Source organism: Anabrus simplex, chromosome 13, assembly GCF_040414725.1.
Source record: "Anabrus simplex isolate iqAnaSimp1 chromosome 13, ASM4041472v1, whole genome shotgun sequence".
Lineage (NCBI taxonomy): Eukaryota > Metazoa > Arthropoda > Insecta > Orthoptera > Tettigoniidae > Anabrus > Anabrus simplex.
In genome coordinates, this window is record NC_090277.1 from 83,675,443 (window position 1) to 83,694,037 (window position 18,595).

Sequence of the window (18,595 nt, forward strand, 5' to 3'; positions counted from 1 at the left end):
CTGATGCCCGAAGTTGAAGTCTTGTACGTATTTCCCAGTTGTTTGTGGTAGAGCCCAGTTTATTGTATTTTTGGAAGTTAGTCCAGTTTCCTGAAGGGTTTCACCTGGAACATTAAATGTTCTAGTATTCAGACTGCTGCTACTACTACTCCTTTATCTCTTTTTACGGCCTCATTGGATCATTTTGGTCAGTCATTTTCCCGTCATCTTCTTTGATGCATGCCAGCAACACTTGTGAAACAAATGACGATCAAACATCCGCAGCAGCGGCTTTCATATTCACCGCATATTTACCCATATTCTTTGCTTTACCGTATTTCATTACCTTACATTTTGCATTTACATGCCACTGTAACTGTATTGAGAAAAAATAGAGCTTGTTTTCTACAACGCAACTAAAACACAATAAGATCTGAATGGCCGTTTACATGTGGTATATTGAGTACGGTAACCGTATTCAAATCTGTTTCAGTACTCCATGTAAAAGTAGTAAATATTTACAAGAATGAACGGCTTGAGTACGACCCGCACCCAAGATTTAGAACCAATATTTCAGGGAAAAATTTGCGTGTGGTATTTGGGATGATACAGTAATTTCTGTTTTGCTTGTAAACTGAGCTGTCAAATTGACTACTTTTAACTGCTTGCTGCCAGATGGAGCAAAGAAACTGTTGCAGGACAGATCTTCTTAGGATGCCGTTTCCATACAAAGGTTGGCAATCCAGTCAATTATAACTCGCGAAACATCCTTGGATACATACTTGAATGTCAAATGACTTGGTAATAGCAGCAGGACAATGGTCATTTCTAGTGGTGGTGTTGTACAGGACCACCCTTGGCCTATCATAATATGCTCCCTCAGGTTGGCCTAAGACTTGTACTCCGCATAGCTTTACTTCTACAGTGATGTTTTGCAAAACAAGTTATCTTTGCCTTACCTCTGTTGCCAGCGCGCTACTACTGCAAGAACAGGTGATGTACTATGACTGTGGTAAACAGCCCTCGTAAATCGTAATACATTACTCAGGAAAGCTAATGATTTGGGATTGAAAACAAATTCACAAAAACTACACTTATTAATAACATCCGACACTAAAAAGAGAATACATTATTAAGAATAAAAGAGAATGAGGAAATAACACATCACTCACAGCTAATGGCTGGCACAGGAAGGAGGTTATGGGCTACAAAGGGAACACTTCTCTGATCTCAGAGTCACTTTCTTGCCACTTGTCTTTCCCGAACTATACTGAGACGTGCTAAACATGCACGAACTATGTGCAGTAATCAATACACAGACGTAAATAACTACAGCTACACTGAACTGTTAAACCTGTATTGTACTAACTTGTGTTATGCTAAACTACGAAGGTCAATCAAATATAAACGGAATTTTTGCTCCTGAACATCAGCAGTTGGTAGGACTGGCCCCGCGCTTCTGATATGCTTAGGCGGGATCGTTAGGAGTGGGTAAAGCGTGCTGTTAGACATTTCCTGCCTTTTTGTCAGTAACGCTCACGATATCAGTGCAAGAGGTACACCCCTCGACTGCACAATGCATCATTATAAAATTTCTTGCTCGTGAAGGAGTTACAGCAGTGGAAATTTGCCAGAGATTGACTGCACAGTTCGGTGATCAGACATTGTCAAGGACGCGTGTGTGTGTTTAGGGAGTGGCAGGGAAAGGGGAGGCAGCACCATTGAAAGCCAAGACTCGACTATCAGCTGGCAAGGTCCTTGCAACCTTTTTTTTTTTTTTTTTTTTTCGATCGGCGAGGCAGTTTGCTGATTGACTTTTTGCATGAGCGACGCACAGTCAATGCTGCTTGCTACTGCAAGCTATTGAACACGGCGAGGGTTGCGTATCGCCGCAAAAACAAGACCTACCGATTTGACAATGTGCGGCCCCATACTGCAGCTCTGTCTCCAACCTACAGGAAATGCACTGGACTACACTTGAGATCATCCTCCTTACAGCCCGGACTTACCGCCCTGGAATTTCCATGTGTTCAGACCGCTTAAAGAAGCTCCAGGTAGGCAACGATTTGAAGATGACAAAAGTGCGGAAAACTTCATGTGCAACTGGGTGGTGACACGACCCTGTTCTTTTTATGATAAGGGCATCAAAAATCTGCCCATATGCTGGAAGAAATGCATTTCCAAAGCAGGAAACCATGTGGAAAAATAAATTGTAATTACCTTACGATTTTCAATAAATGAATTTAAATAAAAAATAAAATCCCATTTATATTGGATCCCCCCTCGTAGAGAGATAAAGACTAATATGAAATACACTTTTTACTGAAGAAAAAAACAAAAGGTCATGAACCGCACAGAGTACCATACCATACACGCAGAGTGTAAACTCCTCCCCATTAGTGAGGCACACAGTAGGCCACACACCACATGCCGCAATGAGAGGTTAACTTCATGGACTCCGCATGGAATTGCGAATTTCTATCAGCTGTAATCTATGAACCGCAGGTATTAATCATATCTTTGTGTTCCGTTTTTGACAATCTCCATCAGCATTTTTCAAGATATTTTAACAAGAAGCACTAATGAACTTTTTAGCATGATGCAATGCATCCAAGGGTTTTAGAGCCTTAATTTCATGATATTTTACGTGTTGTGCACGTAGTTCAACTCAGATCCATTTAATACTTTTTAACGTCATTTGTGTTTGTACATTTGTTTTAGTCATTAGATGTGTTTGTACAGTTTTGTATTATGGTTGAAGATGGCCACCCAAGGCTGAATCTAGTTCCAAAATTAAGAATGTAATGTAAACATTGCATAATATAGTATTGAAAAGGTGGACCATTAAACATAAGTTTAATTATTATTGTGAATACATTGTGAAACGAAAGCTGCTTGATTTTTCCAGCTTTGGTTGCCTGTGCATGTTGTCCACCATCTGGTACAAACCTCATATGGGAGTAGAGCTCCTGGACGTTGTTACTGTGCTGTTCATGGATGTGAATTCATTTTGGAAAATCTCCTTTAGGCAGAATTTTTCATTTGAAAATACAGGATGGTGAGAGGTTTTTGCCGTTTGCACTCACAGCTAGCGTAATTGTAGGTGTAGCTTCTCAGCTCTTGAGTTATTTTATTAAAACACTTTATGCACCTGCTGTGTTTATCATTTTTTCTTGTTTGCATGTCAAAGTAAACTGATGTCTGATCGGTGTTGCCAATTTGTACCAGAAGGAATTTATGTTCTTCTCAGTCTTATCACAAAATGATGAACTTTTATCACTTTATCTCTTCTTCAAACTTAAATTACACGGGATGCATAATGCTGATATCCCTTGTTTTTTGCAATATTGTAGCATTTTCAACATGACCCTTGTTTATTCTTTCAACAATCCACTTTTAACACTGTTCTGTCAACTTTGTACTTTCCTGTATTCCACAAAAAGATTTTACAGTCCTCCTTCATGAAGTTGTGTTGGTCTTTCTGATTATGCCAGCACCGAGTCATTTTAGGCTGTAAGTCAAATTCACGAGATGCCGCTCTTGTGCCAATTTTTCCATGCAATCTCTACAGCGCTCAATTTAAAAGAGACCACAAAACTCATTCTGCAATTACCAGTGCTCATCTTCTAAGTTTTGACATTAGACATCTGAGAAAAAGACTGAACGCGAGAAGAAAGGTACATGAGGAGCCAAGCAGCCAAACAAGTGAGCAGCTGTTGGGGAGGGAGGTGTGAAGCAAACCTGGAGCCAAGGTCACATTTCAGTGGACTCTAGCTATGGTGGAGCCTGGAAGGGGTGGGTTTTACTACTGTTGCTGCAAAGTGTGTTTTTAGACAGACAATGTTACCAGATTTAGTGCAGTGGTAATGATGAATTCATCATTATCCAAGAATTTTGTATTGTGTCTCTCAAAAATTAGAGGGGAGGGTACCATCATCATGTGGAGCAATTTCCAACCACAGGCTGTGTCTGCTTGGAACATAAGCCTCTCCATTGTTTTCTATCCGTCCACCACTTCTCTTCCATCACTGTTGTCTAGTTCCCTCTTCTTGGCTTGATGCTGTTCTTTAAACCTTTCAGCCATCTATCCCTCGGTCTTCCTCTTGGTCTCCTTCCCTTCTACTCCATTTCTAACATCTTTTTTGGATTCCTCTCTTTTCTCATTCTATTGTCATCTCCATACCACTGCAGCCTTGATTTTTCTATCTTCTCTTGTAGGGGTACCTCATTTACTATTTCCTGAACTCTCTCTTTTCTTACTCTGTCCATTCTTGTTGAATCTACATGACACATTTGAAACTTCATTTCCACTGCTTGTATTCTACTTTTATAGTTGCGATGCAAAACTCGTGTCCTTGTTCCGAGGTGGTGCAGCTCTTTTCAGGCACACCCCCTTGGAGGTGAGCGGCATATACCATTTTAACCACTTACCAGCCCTCCTGCTATTCTTAAATTTCTGGCAGTACTGGGAATCGAACCTGGGCCCCTGAGGACGGCAGCTAATAACACTAACCGTTACGCTACGGAAGCGTACATAGTTGCGATTACTGAGCTCGATAGCTTCAGTCGCTTAAGTGCGGTCAGTATCCAGTATTCGGGAGATAGTAGGTTCGAACCCCACTGTCGGCAGCCCTGAAAATGGTTTTCCATGGTTTCCCATTTTCACACCAGGCAGATGCTGGGGCTGTACCTTAATTAAGGCCACGGCCACTTCCTTCCCACTCCTAGCCCATTCCTGTTCCATCGTTGCCATAAGACCTATCTGTGTCGGTGCAACGTAAAGCAAGTACCAAAAAAGAAAAATATAGTTACGATTATAAAATAATTTTTTTATTATTGAAAATATTTTCTTCCCAATCACTTGATATTAAATGACTCTAATATACTGCATGTTCATTTCAATTCTTTCCATCATAAATACATTTAATTGTTCTTAAATACATTTAATTGTTCTTGAGAAAAAGCATGTCAATTTTGTTTTCGAGGGGGAAGTTCAGACCACTGGTGATTGAATTTTATATCATCTTCATTTCCCATTATCCAGCTGCAGCTGGGTAGGGGCAAATATGGTTCCTCTCCACGTTCTTCGGTCTTTCCACCACTCCTCCTCCAGCTCTGTGTCCCAGTCCATGTTTCTTTCTTTAATACTGCGTTGGATTGTGTCCTTCCATCTCAATAGTGGTTGTCCGCGGCCTCTCCTTCCTTGCATTTCCATCACCTTTTTGGCATTCTTTCATCACTCATTCGCTTTATGTGCCCAAACCATCTTAATTTGCTCTTCTCTATTGAATCATTCATTTATTCCATTCCAATTTCTTCCCATATTTTCTCATTCCTTATTTTGTCTCTTCTACTCTTCTGTATCATGCTCCTCACGAACTTCATTTCGGCTGCCTGTATTTGACTCTCATCCTTGGTTACATGAATGCGTTGATCCACGAAATATCACTGTAATATTTGTCACAAATGGAAGATAGTAATTGATTTTACTCAGTCTCAAATCGGAGGTTGATTAAGAAATACTGTCGTTACTAGCGAGAGATATGTATACGTACTTACGGGCTGTAAAAGGGACTTCATTATGTTGCATTCCGCTGCTCGCACTGTCTTTTGTTTCTTTGAGGTCCAGGGCTGGCACCAATTAATGGGAGTGGTATGTCTGTAAATTATCTTTTTTCTTCCATATGTCCAGCGCGGGTATTTTGTTGAAAGAAAAATAGCATGATCCCTGGACTAGTAAATCGTTTAAATGAATCAGTTGCAGCACATGAAGTGACAGCCCTTCAAATTATATCGAATAAGAAAAATCAATAAAACGACACCAAAGAACTTCAGTGAGCAAAGACATCACACACGACAGTGTTAGACAAACAAAACCCTTACGGAAGCGCTGCGACTTAGCAGAAACAGTAGTTGTAAGGCAGTAAAGTATGTATTCTCTAAAATAAAATATTTCAGATTATTTCTTAATCAACCTCTGATTTGAGACTGTGTTTGAGTAAAAGCAATTATTATCTTCCATTTGTGACAAATATTACAGTGATATTTCGTGGATCAACATCATTCACATAACCCTCATCCTTCTTTGTCATTGTCCAAGTTTCTGCTCTGTAATTTGTTATGGGTAAGTAATACTTCTTGTTCATGGTTTCCTTTGCTTCCATTGGCACACCTTTGTCCCTTAACATGTTTCTTACACTACAGAGGAGCGGCTATGAAAAGCGTTTGTCTCCTTGTTAGGGGCGACCTAATTTTGAACCTGGCAATAGGTATAAAATGTCTTTGGGTGTGGCAAGCCCATCGTAACAATAGCCTATATGGATAAAGCAGATATGGTGAATTTTATATATCACCCTTAAATTGATGTGTTGCCAAAATTGCTACCACCTGGAAAAGCAAAGGTTGGCACAGCCAATTTGAGGTGGAAGGATATCGACAGTCAGGATATGTTAACTGTTGGCTTCTGCCCTCAAGATATGTTTGTTCAAAGTGTCAGGAGAGCAGGAATACACTGGGATGATGATGTGATAATGATAAAATACACTTTCAAGTAATATTTGCTATTCTTTATTTATTTATTTATGTAGTATATTTATTAATTTATTTAATTTCTTTTGAAGAGTGAAGATGAGAAAGAAAATGAATCTGCACTGAGTGACTTGGACTCCCAACCCCAGACTCCAGCTTCAGCGTGCAGTGAGAAACCTAGCAATAATGACTGTGCAACGCAGACTTCGTGGTCAGATGATGGAGTCTTCAGGAAGCCACAGGTATGTTTTAAATGAAGAGGAATTACTTATACTTATAGGTGATATTACTTTGTTTAAGACATTGAAAGATACAAAGGATTTTTTTTAAACAACTATCCTTTGTCATTTTTAGGAAAGCAAAACCATTGTAATTGCAGGAGTAATGAACTAACATTTTAATTAATAAAGTATTAACATATCTGCCAGGCTAATTATAATGGGTATGCATACAATGAAATTTTCAGTTTAACAAAATTAATTCTTGTCCTTGTCATCCTCCTCTTGTTAATACCTATTATGAATTGAGGGCTTTGAAAAAGAAGCCGACACTTGTGATTAGTACCTCTATCTGAGGAACACGGTGGGTGTACGTTGCTTGTGAATAGACCGTTATGTGAGGAGCATCATGGGTATGTGTTGCCTGTGAGTAGTGCCATTGTGTGTAACATACCCTGGGGCTGGTGACCTGGATTTTGGACCCCTTTGGATAACAAACACCATCCCAGAAAAGAAGGCATTGTGAATCGGATCCAATGATTTTTCCATCATTTGTTTTAGTTTCTTGTCAGTGCATACATTTGGAAATCTTAATTATTGTTTCATTTCATCGACCTAGCCCTTCAGCCCCTTCACCAGGCGAGTTGGCCATGTGGTTAGGGGCACGTAGCTGTGAGCTTGCATCCTGGAAGTAGTGGGTTCGAACCCCACTGTCAGAAGCCCTGAAGATGGTTTTTCCGTGGTTTCCCATTTTCACATCAGGCAAATGCTGGGGGCTGTACCTTAATTAAGGCCACGGCCTCTTCCTCCCCACTTCTAGCCCTTTCCTATCCCATCGTTGCCATAAGACCTAACTGTGTTGGTGCAACATAAAGAATTGTTTTTTTTTTTTTTTTTTTTTTAAAGTGGCCCCTTTAAACAACAAACATGGTCATCATCATCTGTATGCCCTATCCTCCTCTAGATGTATTTCATAGTGTTCATTTAAACTAGCTTCTTTTGTGCTTCCTGACTTTATAATCCCTTTTTATTTCCATGTATAGCTGAGGTCCTATTGATAAAATCTCTTCTTGTTACAGGAAAATATCGGCCAGAGAACAAGATCGAAGCTGTCACTTAGCGACACACCACTCGAAACCATTGAACGTTCCTTTGTTCCTCCAGACATCACCACCGACATGTACGACTCTGAATGTGATGATGAAGACTGGAAGAACTTTCTCAAGGATTTCACGGAACCTTTGTGTAAGGGTCTGTGTATCTTATTGTAATATGGGGCCCTAGTTTGCTATAGCATAGGTCTATGGTTTCACGGAGCTCTCTGTGCCGCATTCATTTCATCATTTTCATTTCCCCTTGTCCGGCTGCTGCCAGGTCGGGCTGTCATGACACTTCTCCTCTTCAGTAATTGTATTCCAGTCCAGTCTTCTTTTTCTTATACCATTCTTGACAGAGTCCATCCACCTTGCTCTGGCCCTCGGTCCTGCCCTCTTTCCTTCTATCTTAGCCTCCAACATCTGGTTTGGTATTCTTCCCTTCTCCATCCTCTTGCCATGTCCAAACCATCTCAATTTATTCTTCTCCATCGTGTCACTCAGTTTTCTATTGCTATCTCTTTTATGAACTCAACATTTATTACTCTCTCTCCCCTTGTCTTACGTACCGTACTCCTCAGGAACTTCATTTCACTGGCCTGAATTTTACTGTCATTTCTTGCTGTCAAAGTCCAACTCTCTGATGTATCTGTTAATATAGGGTTATAGTACATCTTGTACATTATCTCTTTGCATTTCAGAGGAACTTCTCTGTTCCACACCAGGTTCCGTATTTTCTAGAAGGTATTTTCTGCTTGTACCTTTCTGCTGACCTCCTTATCCAACTTGCATCTTGCATTACTTCACTTCCTAAATACAGTGAAACCTCGTTAGTGCGTTCCCCATTAGCACGTTTTCTCACTTAGCACGTCGTAAATTCGAAGTCCCGATTCTCATCGTATTAAATCTATATAAAATATCTCGCTTATTGCATCACGAATTTTGGCTATTACCGTTTAGTACGGTCACATTTTTCCTAGCCCTGAAAATGTTGTCATTCATTGTGAAGGAAATGTGATTTCCAGCTCGGGTAAGAGCCTCATCACAGTTGCCTGATTACGGGAAAACTCCTTGAATACCCAAACTTCACACCTTCGGGGAACAAGCCATTAGCCTCAGGAATGTTCAGTTTTGCTTGCCGGTTAGCAGCAAGATTGCATATTGAGCGTATTTGTGCTTGTATTTTGCATTCCATTCAGAAGTTAGAAATTTATTTTGTGGTTCAGTGAAGTGTAGCGAATATTTGCTGCATGATACGGTAGACTATATTTGGATTAGAAACATAATCATGTGAAATTGACTAGCATAGACAAAATATACACACTATTTACAAAGTGATGAACAATTTTGTGTAAATAGTGTGTATATTTTGTCTTGGTGTATTCTCAGACAGTTCATAAAGGACAAGAATTCTTCCATTTTAAAATTATTAGACAGCAACAATGAGCATTGTAATAAGTTAAGACGTAATGGCTGGCCTGTCAGATTTTCAAGAAATGTCATTCAAATTGTAACATTGAAGATAACATTTTTTGTAGGAGGTGGTGGTCAATTTTATGTAAATAATGTGAATACTTTATTGTATTTAGGGTATTCTCAAACAGTTCTTAAAGGACATGGGTTCTTCCATTTTTAAATTATTAGACAGCAACAATGAGCGTTGTAATCTGCTACGAGACGTTATGGCTGAAGAAGTCTCAAATGAGACGAAACACGTTCCGAAGTATGTTTTAATATATTTTTATATTAAGTAGTTTTCACTTGTAAAGTGAAGTGCATTGATTGGGTGGACCATTAAACCTAACACTAGTTCTTAATTTAAAGTGTATCAATATTGATGTATAAGATGAAGTTCGTAAATTGTAATCTCCACCATTCTGAAGTCGATCTTCTTCACTGTAGATTCCGTTGAGGTCTTGGCTCGTAAGCCTCAGCTGGGACCCGTACCAGATGTTACACGCCGGGTCAGTGTGCTCTGGGACTCACATAGGCAGGGGTACCACTCCCTGGGCTGGGCTTCCTCCTAAGAGGATCCTTACCTGCTACCTGCTCTCTGTACCACCTTACCCTATCTTTTCATTTGTTCATTAGTGTTGCATACTGAATCTCTTCTGGTTTACATAGAATCTCATTTTAATGTTCATAGTTTTTAAAAATGTATTCTTTTCTTGGAACAATTTCAAAATTCCTGGCAGAATTGCCATAAACCAAGATAATCAATTCCCTTTTGTTAAGGGATCCATATTTAAGGAAAATGTCACTTCTAAGTGACAAAGTGAAGAAATTTTAAAATTCATGCCAGAACAATATACAGTCTGCCATTTCTTCTATTTCTTGTCAGTTCAATAACTGTTTCAGCCAGTTTTTTATTCAAAGCTTTAGAGCAGAGTGGAAAATTTTTGGTTGCCAGGTTGCCATTGGCAAGCAAAAATTTGAAATAGGTGATCAAGTTTTAATATTTATAAAATATTTGCTTTAACACAAATAACAGCGATGAGAAATGATTTCTTATTGGTTTATGTTCCTTATGCTGTGTTCCATCCGGTATTAGAAATCTTGTTTGCATTTCTGGTATTTAGAAATGTTTTAATCTGTTGGTGGTGGTACTTTCAGGAGTTTTCTGTTCAGTAAAGCTGACAGTTATTAATGTTACATTGTCTTGTGTACTATAGCAATTTATTGCATTGTGAAAAAGTAAAGTAATCTTCTGTCCTTTTCTTCTTTAGCGTAATTCATGTTCTGAGGTGGGATCCGCTACATTGGCTCAGTGTCACTGTTTGGCATTGTCATGAGCCCGGTCAGGGTGTAGGTATGAAATCCTTGAGGTCAGTGTACAGGGTATGAAGCTAGTGCTGCCTCGATCTTCCTACTGATCTTTTACCGTCTATTGTGGAGCAATGATTCGATGTGCTGGTAATAATAATAATAATAATAATAATAATAATCGTATGGCCTCAGCTACCGTGTGCAGACATTTCAATTTGACGCCATCTGGCTGTCTGTTCGTCAATTTCAACGTTCCGTTTTACTCTAGGCCCACTAGATGGCAGACCGAGTAAACCGAAACTCTTGGGCGTCTATGGCTGAGATTTAATGAATTTTGTCGGGTAAACACCAAATGTGTCACCAGAGATCTTTTACATGCTGACATCGTACGACATGGAGTGTCGAATGGACTTTTTTTCCCACCCTTCAAAAATCCGACTACCTCTGCCGGGTTTGAACCCGCTATCTTGGAATCCGGAGGCCTACACTCTACCACTGATCCACAGAGGCAGCTGGTAACGAGGATGCTGTGATGAACATCTGGCATGACACTTCTTGATCATAGATATGATGAGGGAAAGCAGTCTGCACTGGTATGGTCATGTATTTTGAACAGAGGAATCAGCTGTAGCAAAAAGGGCTTTTGCACTGAAGATGGTTTTCTGTGTTTTCCCATTTTCACACAAGGCAAATGCCGGGGCTATACCTCAATTAAGACCACGGCCGCTTCCTTCCAACTCCTAGGCCTTTCCTCTCCCATCGTCGCCATAAGACCTATCTGTGTTGGTGCGACGTAAAGCCAGTAGCATTAAAAAAAAAAAAAAACAGTAAGCAGCAGGGGCTCCCTCGCCAACAGGTATAGAACACCTTTGGGTGTAGCGAACCCATCATAATACAGTAAAAACCCTATATAGCTTTTTTTACATGGACCTGAATTTTTTAACCTTAAATGGGCATTTGCCTTAAATTGAGGTTTCGGTAAAAAGCACAGCTTTTCCAGTAATCTTTGCCTGTATTAATATAAATTGCACCATCACGCATTTACAGTGACAGCAATAAAACAAGGAGATATCTATCCTACACACCTGTATTGCACGATAACTAGCTTTGGCCTTTTTTCAGCACAGACATCTAGTACATACATCTTCATTGTACATAGTTATGTCTTTCAGCATTCGGTCTGCAAGACTCTGTGAATTAACTAAGTGCTTCCATAATCCTCTATTTGTAGCCAGCTCTGCAGCTCTGTTAGTTCCACATCTCTTAAAACTGATTGTCTTGGTCTCCCTCTACATCTCTTAGGTGGTTAAGAACTTTTTTCAATATTACTTAGGAAATGTTTGCTATTATTCCTGATATTGGTGAACCCATGGTAACTCTTCGTTTTGACAAATTATTTTGTCCGTGAATGCAAAACTGTTTTGGTTCTTCGTGATTTTCCGTAAAGGAAAAGATACCATACTCGTACAAAACCACATTAAAATCGGTATGAAACAGAAATGAGTTTGTTCAAAACATTTTGCGGATGTTTTCCATACACCGGCTGACTCATTACTATAATATTTTGTAATCCCAATAGCCTGTGAACTTGCATGTTCAGTTTCATTCTTAAAAATTGTAATAGCATCACTCCGAGGCTTCTGTGGCAAATGTTTCCATTTTCTTACTTCAGACGGCATCACCTAACCTAGGTTTACTACACGCGTATCACAAACATATGTCAAGCGTCCTGTAGAGAAATAACCTTTTCACAATAAATTTACATGGGAACAGCCTTTCTGAAGTTTAACCAGACACGAGAGTATATAACCTAATCTCTAAAATAAGTTATGCACACTGCTGTATCACGTTCTTATTTTATTTCGGTACCTAGTATTAAAATTAAGCAATAGTTTACTTCAGCCTTTATTTTTAAGGAGTTAACAACTGCTGTCAGTGGACTTACTTGTGCGCTTATTACATATACGTTCTCCCAATATTTGTTTATTACCCGTCAGAGTTGTGGAGTATCATCAAATACTGTATTTGATATTATGAATCAAAGTTGACAGCACGTTTGAATGTCGGTGAGGGCTTGCTTGTGCATGTAGCAAGGAATTGATACTTAAGATGATTGATCACATTCAATAGAAACTCCGAAGTTGAGTATGAATACTGATAACAGAAAAACTAACGCACCCAAATTTGTTCGTAATAACCGGATGAATCACCGAATAGGCTCTCATTGTAACTGAAGGATATTGCTCAGATTAATACAGGAATGTCCAAAGGGCATAACGATGTTGTCATTTTCACAACGGTGTTATCTTCTACTGTACTACAGCGCCTGCGATGGAATGTGTATGTGAGCCTGACATCTCACTTTAGTGGTAAGCGGCCACGCTCTAAGTCCCTCTTTTGCCTTGAATCACAGTTAGCAACCTTATGACGTCTTTTCCATAGGTTCTTAATGTCCCATAATCATAACTAATAGAAATAAATACTTGAGAATTTTGAAATTTCCTTATGCTGAATGTGGGTTTTGCCCTAATGTGAATTACGTTAAATCGAATATAAAATTACGTTGCTCTTATGAAATAATTTTTGGGACATATGATTTCTTCCGTTAAATGCGGATTTACTTTAAATCGAGGTCACACAAAATCGGGATTATACTATAGTAATAGCCTCTATGAAGCGTTAAAATGGATCACGACAGAGAACTAAGGAATATCTCGGAAGCATGCCCATGTCTTGTGTCTCTAAAGAGGTGCAGGAAGTGGATGGAGGTCAGTGATCCACAGCCCAACACAGGAGCTCGCTGGATAAGTGTAACTGAGGAGGAGAAAGAAGAAGAATTAATTCTGATGAAATATTAAAAACGAAGTTACAATACCATGTCCTCTTTTTTTCTTTTGAGCAACTGTATATTCACAGTGTAATATGGAAAGTACACAAATTATACCAATGTTCAACGAAAACTTTCCCTATACAGTTTTTCTTCCTTATATGGTAGTAAGTTATGAGTGATTTTTGTACCAGTTAGAATGTTAAAAATTTTGAATCTGTAGAGATCTAATAAGATTTGCTCCTTCCAGATCTCAACGATACTCTGGACGATGATGAAGCTGATCCAGAGTACAACGTGCTGGCTGACGAAGAGCAGGAAGTTGGTGAGTACTTGCAATATATTCCATATCTCTTCAGGGGATTGTCGCTCGCCCAGTGACCTGCACTGCGAGCCTATCTCCTGCCAAGTAGAACGTCATTCTCTCTTCACTATTTTCCGAGAACCAGTGACATTGCGCAGAGCCACTGTACAACCGGTTGCACGGCTAGCGATGTAGCCTATAGGCCTCATAAAGACGAGGGGCATTGAAGGTCGAGTCTTATGCGCGCACGGGGGGTGAAGGAAAGTTGTGTGGTTACTGTGGTAGCTGCTGGTGGTGTTCATTACTGTTGGGTCACGAATGCAAGACTACCTTTGATTTTTCAAATGAGATTCTGAGAAGAAAAGCAGTCTTTGATTCGGAGAAATACGGTATTTATACGAGACATGTCTGGAAAATAATTTTTTGCGTGGAATTCATTAAAAAATTTCCATGATAAAATATTCTGAACAAATTAGTCACTACTACTTTATTGCTGCCATCGTTAAAACACTTCTTAACTCTGGATATTAGCTCTTGTACCCCACGGTCATAAAATTCTACCGCCTGCTGCTGGAACTGCATTTCCACTTCATTCTTGATCTCTTCACCATTGTGGGAGTGTTGTCCTGCAAGAAATAAGTGGAAGCTAGGCAAATAACTTTCTCAATTCTCTGAAGAGTTACTCAGTCGTCACCGGAGGCCAACCACTTCTTTGTTCATCATGAACATCGGTCCTGCCTTCCGAGAATTCACGGCACCACTTTGTTACGTGTTATAGACTCGTATTGTTTCCATAAACTGTGGCTATCAGCTGGGCACATACTTCTAGCATAGAGAACATGCATGACAGCGCACCTCACATCTGGTTGGATTCTGAATCGGTGCACGTCATTCGAACTATACTCCAGGTAACAATGAGGAAAACGGAAATACAAAGGTCAAAGCCAGTATAGCCAACATTCGCGCTAAAATATTTTTGGTACCTTACTTTCTGGACATGCTGTATATATGCACTGAAAAGTTTATTGGTTTGAATATGTGGAAAGAAAGAAAAACCCTAACAATGTAGCATGAAATTAGCAAATTTTTAATTGTAAAGACTTTCTTATTATTTCTTAGACACAAAAGCCCATTATTCATACCGTTTCTTACTATTCAACTATAACTGATATTTTCATTTTTTCCATATTTTTTCTGATTTTAGCTTATTTCTCCTTTTCACAAAAATATACTGTGTATAAAATGTCCTTTCAGCATCTCAGTATAAAACTTAAAATCGTGCAATAAGCAAAGGTTAAGCTCCGCGTCACTGTCAGAACCTTGAAGGACTTTGTTTATTTTTCCCTTAGATTTTAAATCCCTTTATTCTTTGTGAACCGGACTGAATTACTTAGACGATAGAAGTGCTGGCCTTCTATGCCCAGGTTAGCAGATTCAATCCTGGCTCAGTCCGGTACTCAAGTACACCAGCCTCGTGTCCTCCTGTGTGTCAAAATTTTGGCAATTCAGCATCTCCAAAAACCATAAAAGTAGGTAGTGGGACGTAAAATCAGTGACATTAACTTTATTGTTCTATGCAAGGACTTTTGCTATTTTCTGCTTCACATCATTGCTACTGTTCTTGCCATACCATCTACTCATCCCTTTTAGAACAAATTTCAATCATTAATATAGCTCGCCTCCTGTAGTCTCCGACTGTAAATGCTGACATTCTACAACTTGTAGTGCCGAACAGACTCTTTCCTGATATACAGCCGACATTCAACCCATAAACTTGTTATCCAGAGATCAGCACTCTCCCACTGTTCCATAGATAGAGTTTTGGTCGATAAGAAATTATTTACTAAAGGGACCTTGTGTATCTTGCATTTACTTAATGAACTTTTTTTTTTCCCGCACCAGTGGACAAGGAGGAGCTGCGTATGGATCGTGCTGTTAAGATCTCTAGGAAGGAGCTGAACACATTAATGGCGGAGCTGTTTGAGTTCACGGACATGTTCTCAAGCGACGATGAGGCAGCCAAGACTGACCAAGGACCTTCTGCTGACAGTGTAGCAGATGCAGATGCTTCTGCTTGCGAGGTAAATTGTCAACAGAATTACGATATCGCTTTCTGTTCCTAATTTCTCCTTTGGTACTAATCTGAGGAAAATTAAGAGAGAAGAAAAACTAGAAAGTCAGTTTTTACTCGTATAGCCTACTGGTCCCACCCAATAAGTAGATCAAGTTTGTATCACTGTTTTCGGAGATTAGGTTATATACTCTCTCTTCTTGTTAAATTTCAGAAAGGCTGTTCCCACAGAATTTTTTATAATGAAAATGTTACTACTCTAGAAAGGGCTTGAAATATGTTTTCATAATACATGCACGGTAAAGTTAGGTTAGGTGACTCTGTTTGAAATGAGAAAATTGAAACCTTTATCACTGATGAGGATATTCAACTCAAATGTAATCTGTGTTGCAGTGTGGAAGTGAGACCTGGAAAGTGACCAAAGACATTACCACAAGGTTTCAGGCTTTTATAAATCATTGTTTGGGGTACATTATGAGAATATGGTGGCCAAAGACCATCCCAAACAAAGACCTCTGGGAGGTCCGGCTCCATAGCTAAAGAGTTAGCGTGCTGGCTTTTGGTAGAGCCCACGCAATCAAATAAGAGGTCTGGGTGCATTTAATAAGAAGCTTGAGTGAGAGTCTCTCCACAGAGTTCACTGGCCACACCTACCCATCTCCAGAACCAGAGCGCCAAGCAGCTGCTGTCAGAGTACGTGAGCTGTTGTTGAGGTTGGTCTAGCGTTTCCATATTTTGATCACAAAAGGGAATCGAGTAGCGTTAACGCCTGTAATCAGTGCTATGTTCACATCATACTATATACCGTATAATGCAAAGAATATCCCCACAGCTCCCATATATTCTTTCGCTTGAACGGACAATCTCTTACAATAGCATTTCCTTTTTTTTTGCACATAAGAGCGACAAATTGCTTAGAGCTTTAACCTGGTGTGATTCAGTTCTCCTATAGCACATTTGGTAACGCAGCTACAAAATTGTGAACATCTATACGCAACAGAAGTCTGGAATGTAAGCGACGTCATTTTTTGGAAAATTTGCTGTAGTAAACAAGACACATCTATATTATCATTAAGAAAACTTTCCAGCTAAAAGTTCATTCATATTATTATTATTATTATTATTATAGCAGAGACGTTTGAAATTAAAACTGGACTACGGCAGGGAGATGGGCTCTCACCAATATTATATAACTGTGCTCTAGAAATGGTAATGAGGGAATGATTTAGGAAATGTCCTCCCGCCCAAATAAAGATTGGCCGAAAAATCAAAACAAATTGTCTGGGTTTTGCTGAGGATTTAGCATTACTAGCAATGGACATAAAAGAAGCAAAAACCCAGATATCAGAACTTCAGTACATTGCAAATAAAATTGGCCTCAAAATATCATTTGAAAAAACAAATTATGCCCCAAAAACCAACACAACTAAAAGCAGTCACCATAAATGGTAATAAAATCAAAATAGTAACTCAATTTAAATATCTTGGAGGAGTAATAACACATAACCTAAATGAAAAAAATCTCAATCCAAATAAGAACAAATAGATTAGCTAAAGGACAAAAATTAACATGGGATATCTACAAAAAGAAATGTCTATCAATAAATACAAAAATAAATACTACAACACAGTTATAAAACTGGAAGCTACATATGCAGCAAAAACACTCTTTTACCTGAATAAACAATCAAAGACTGACAGACTTCAGAAAATTGAAAGGAGGATTGGAAGAACCTGCATCAACGAAAAATACCAGAAAGATGGACAGTGGCGGTTAATACCTAACAAAGTCGTGTACAAAGAGCTAGAACCCATTACAGATACTATGCATAAGAGGAGACTGGGATTCTTTGGACATATGAGGATGCAGGATTCTAGACTTCTGAAACAACTAGTACAACACAATCTCGTCTCAAAAAATACCACAACAGGATGTAAATGGATCAGAGAAGTAAGAGAGGATCTGAAGGAAATAGGCCTTACAACAGAAGACACCACAAATAAGATAAAATTGAATACAAAACTCAATACAAACCTCCACTTTACCCTTACACAAAACAAACCTACAACACGCACATTTTCAACTGAGGAAAGGGCATGAAGATCGGAGCATCTGAAGAAGTACTGAGAGGACCGCAAAGCCCGAAGAATCCCTTCAAAGAGACCTGAATGACGGACTGACTAAAGTAATCCTATGTGGTCATAAAAGAATAATAATAAATTATAGTAGTAGTAATATTATTTCATGGCAAATATGATGCCTAGTCATTTAAAATAAGAGTCTCTAATGAAATATTCCTCATATAGAAATCTTTGTTAAAAGAATATGTCGTTTATTTGTTCTTGCATTTTACAGAAAACCTTATACGAAAGATAAATGGTAAATTATAGCCAGTATGAACCCCCCTGTAACCGACTCATTTTACAAAGTCGGAAGGTGCCGAACAGTACACAGAATAGCAAAAGAAAGAATGTGTATCTAAAGTCACGGCCACCAAATTAGGCGGGTGAGGAAAACTGCGCTGTCATCAGATATGGGAACGGCGAAGCAACAGATGGTCGAGAGTCGCTTACCTCTGAGCGCGGATTGGCAACGCTTATCTTGCAGTGCTGTCTAGCTGAAGCCCATCCGCTCCAGGTCACCTTACCCGAGTCATTCCCTGTCATGCAGCTGTTAAGCTCGCACCGTAAGTGCAGTTAAAGATGGATAGTGAATGTGAATTGATTTGGGCTCAAGTCAAGAGAGAAGTGGCAGAGAGGAACAAGACATGCAAAATAAAGGACGTAGAAGCCATCGTCCGTGTGACT

The 18,595-nt window shown here is 39.3% G+C and overlaps 1 protein-coding gene across 2 annotated transcripts in view; it reads left to right on the forward strand.

Moving 5' to 3' along the window:
- The window catches only part of LOC136884621 (GON-4-like protein), a 77,005-nt gene that overhangs the window by 18,499 nt on the left and 39,911 nt on the right, over positions 1-18,595 (forward strand). The window contains exons 6-9 of one of the 2 annotated variants that reach the window (XM_067156844.2): positions 6,600-6,749; positions 7,805-7,976; positions 13,663-13,737; positions 15,619-15,797. In XM_067156844.2, the coding sequence (XP_067012945.1) occupies positions 6,600-6,749; positions 7,805-7,976; positions 13,663-13,737; positions 15,619-15,797 (576 nt within the window). The remainder of the gene's footprint in view (positions 1-6,599; positions 6,750-7,804; positions 7,977-13,662; positions 13,738-15,618; positions 15,798-18,595) is intronic. The other variant, XM_067156845.2, reaches the window with a different exon arrangement.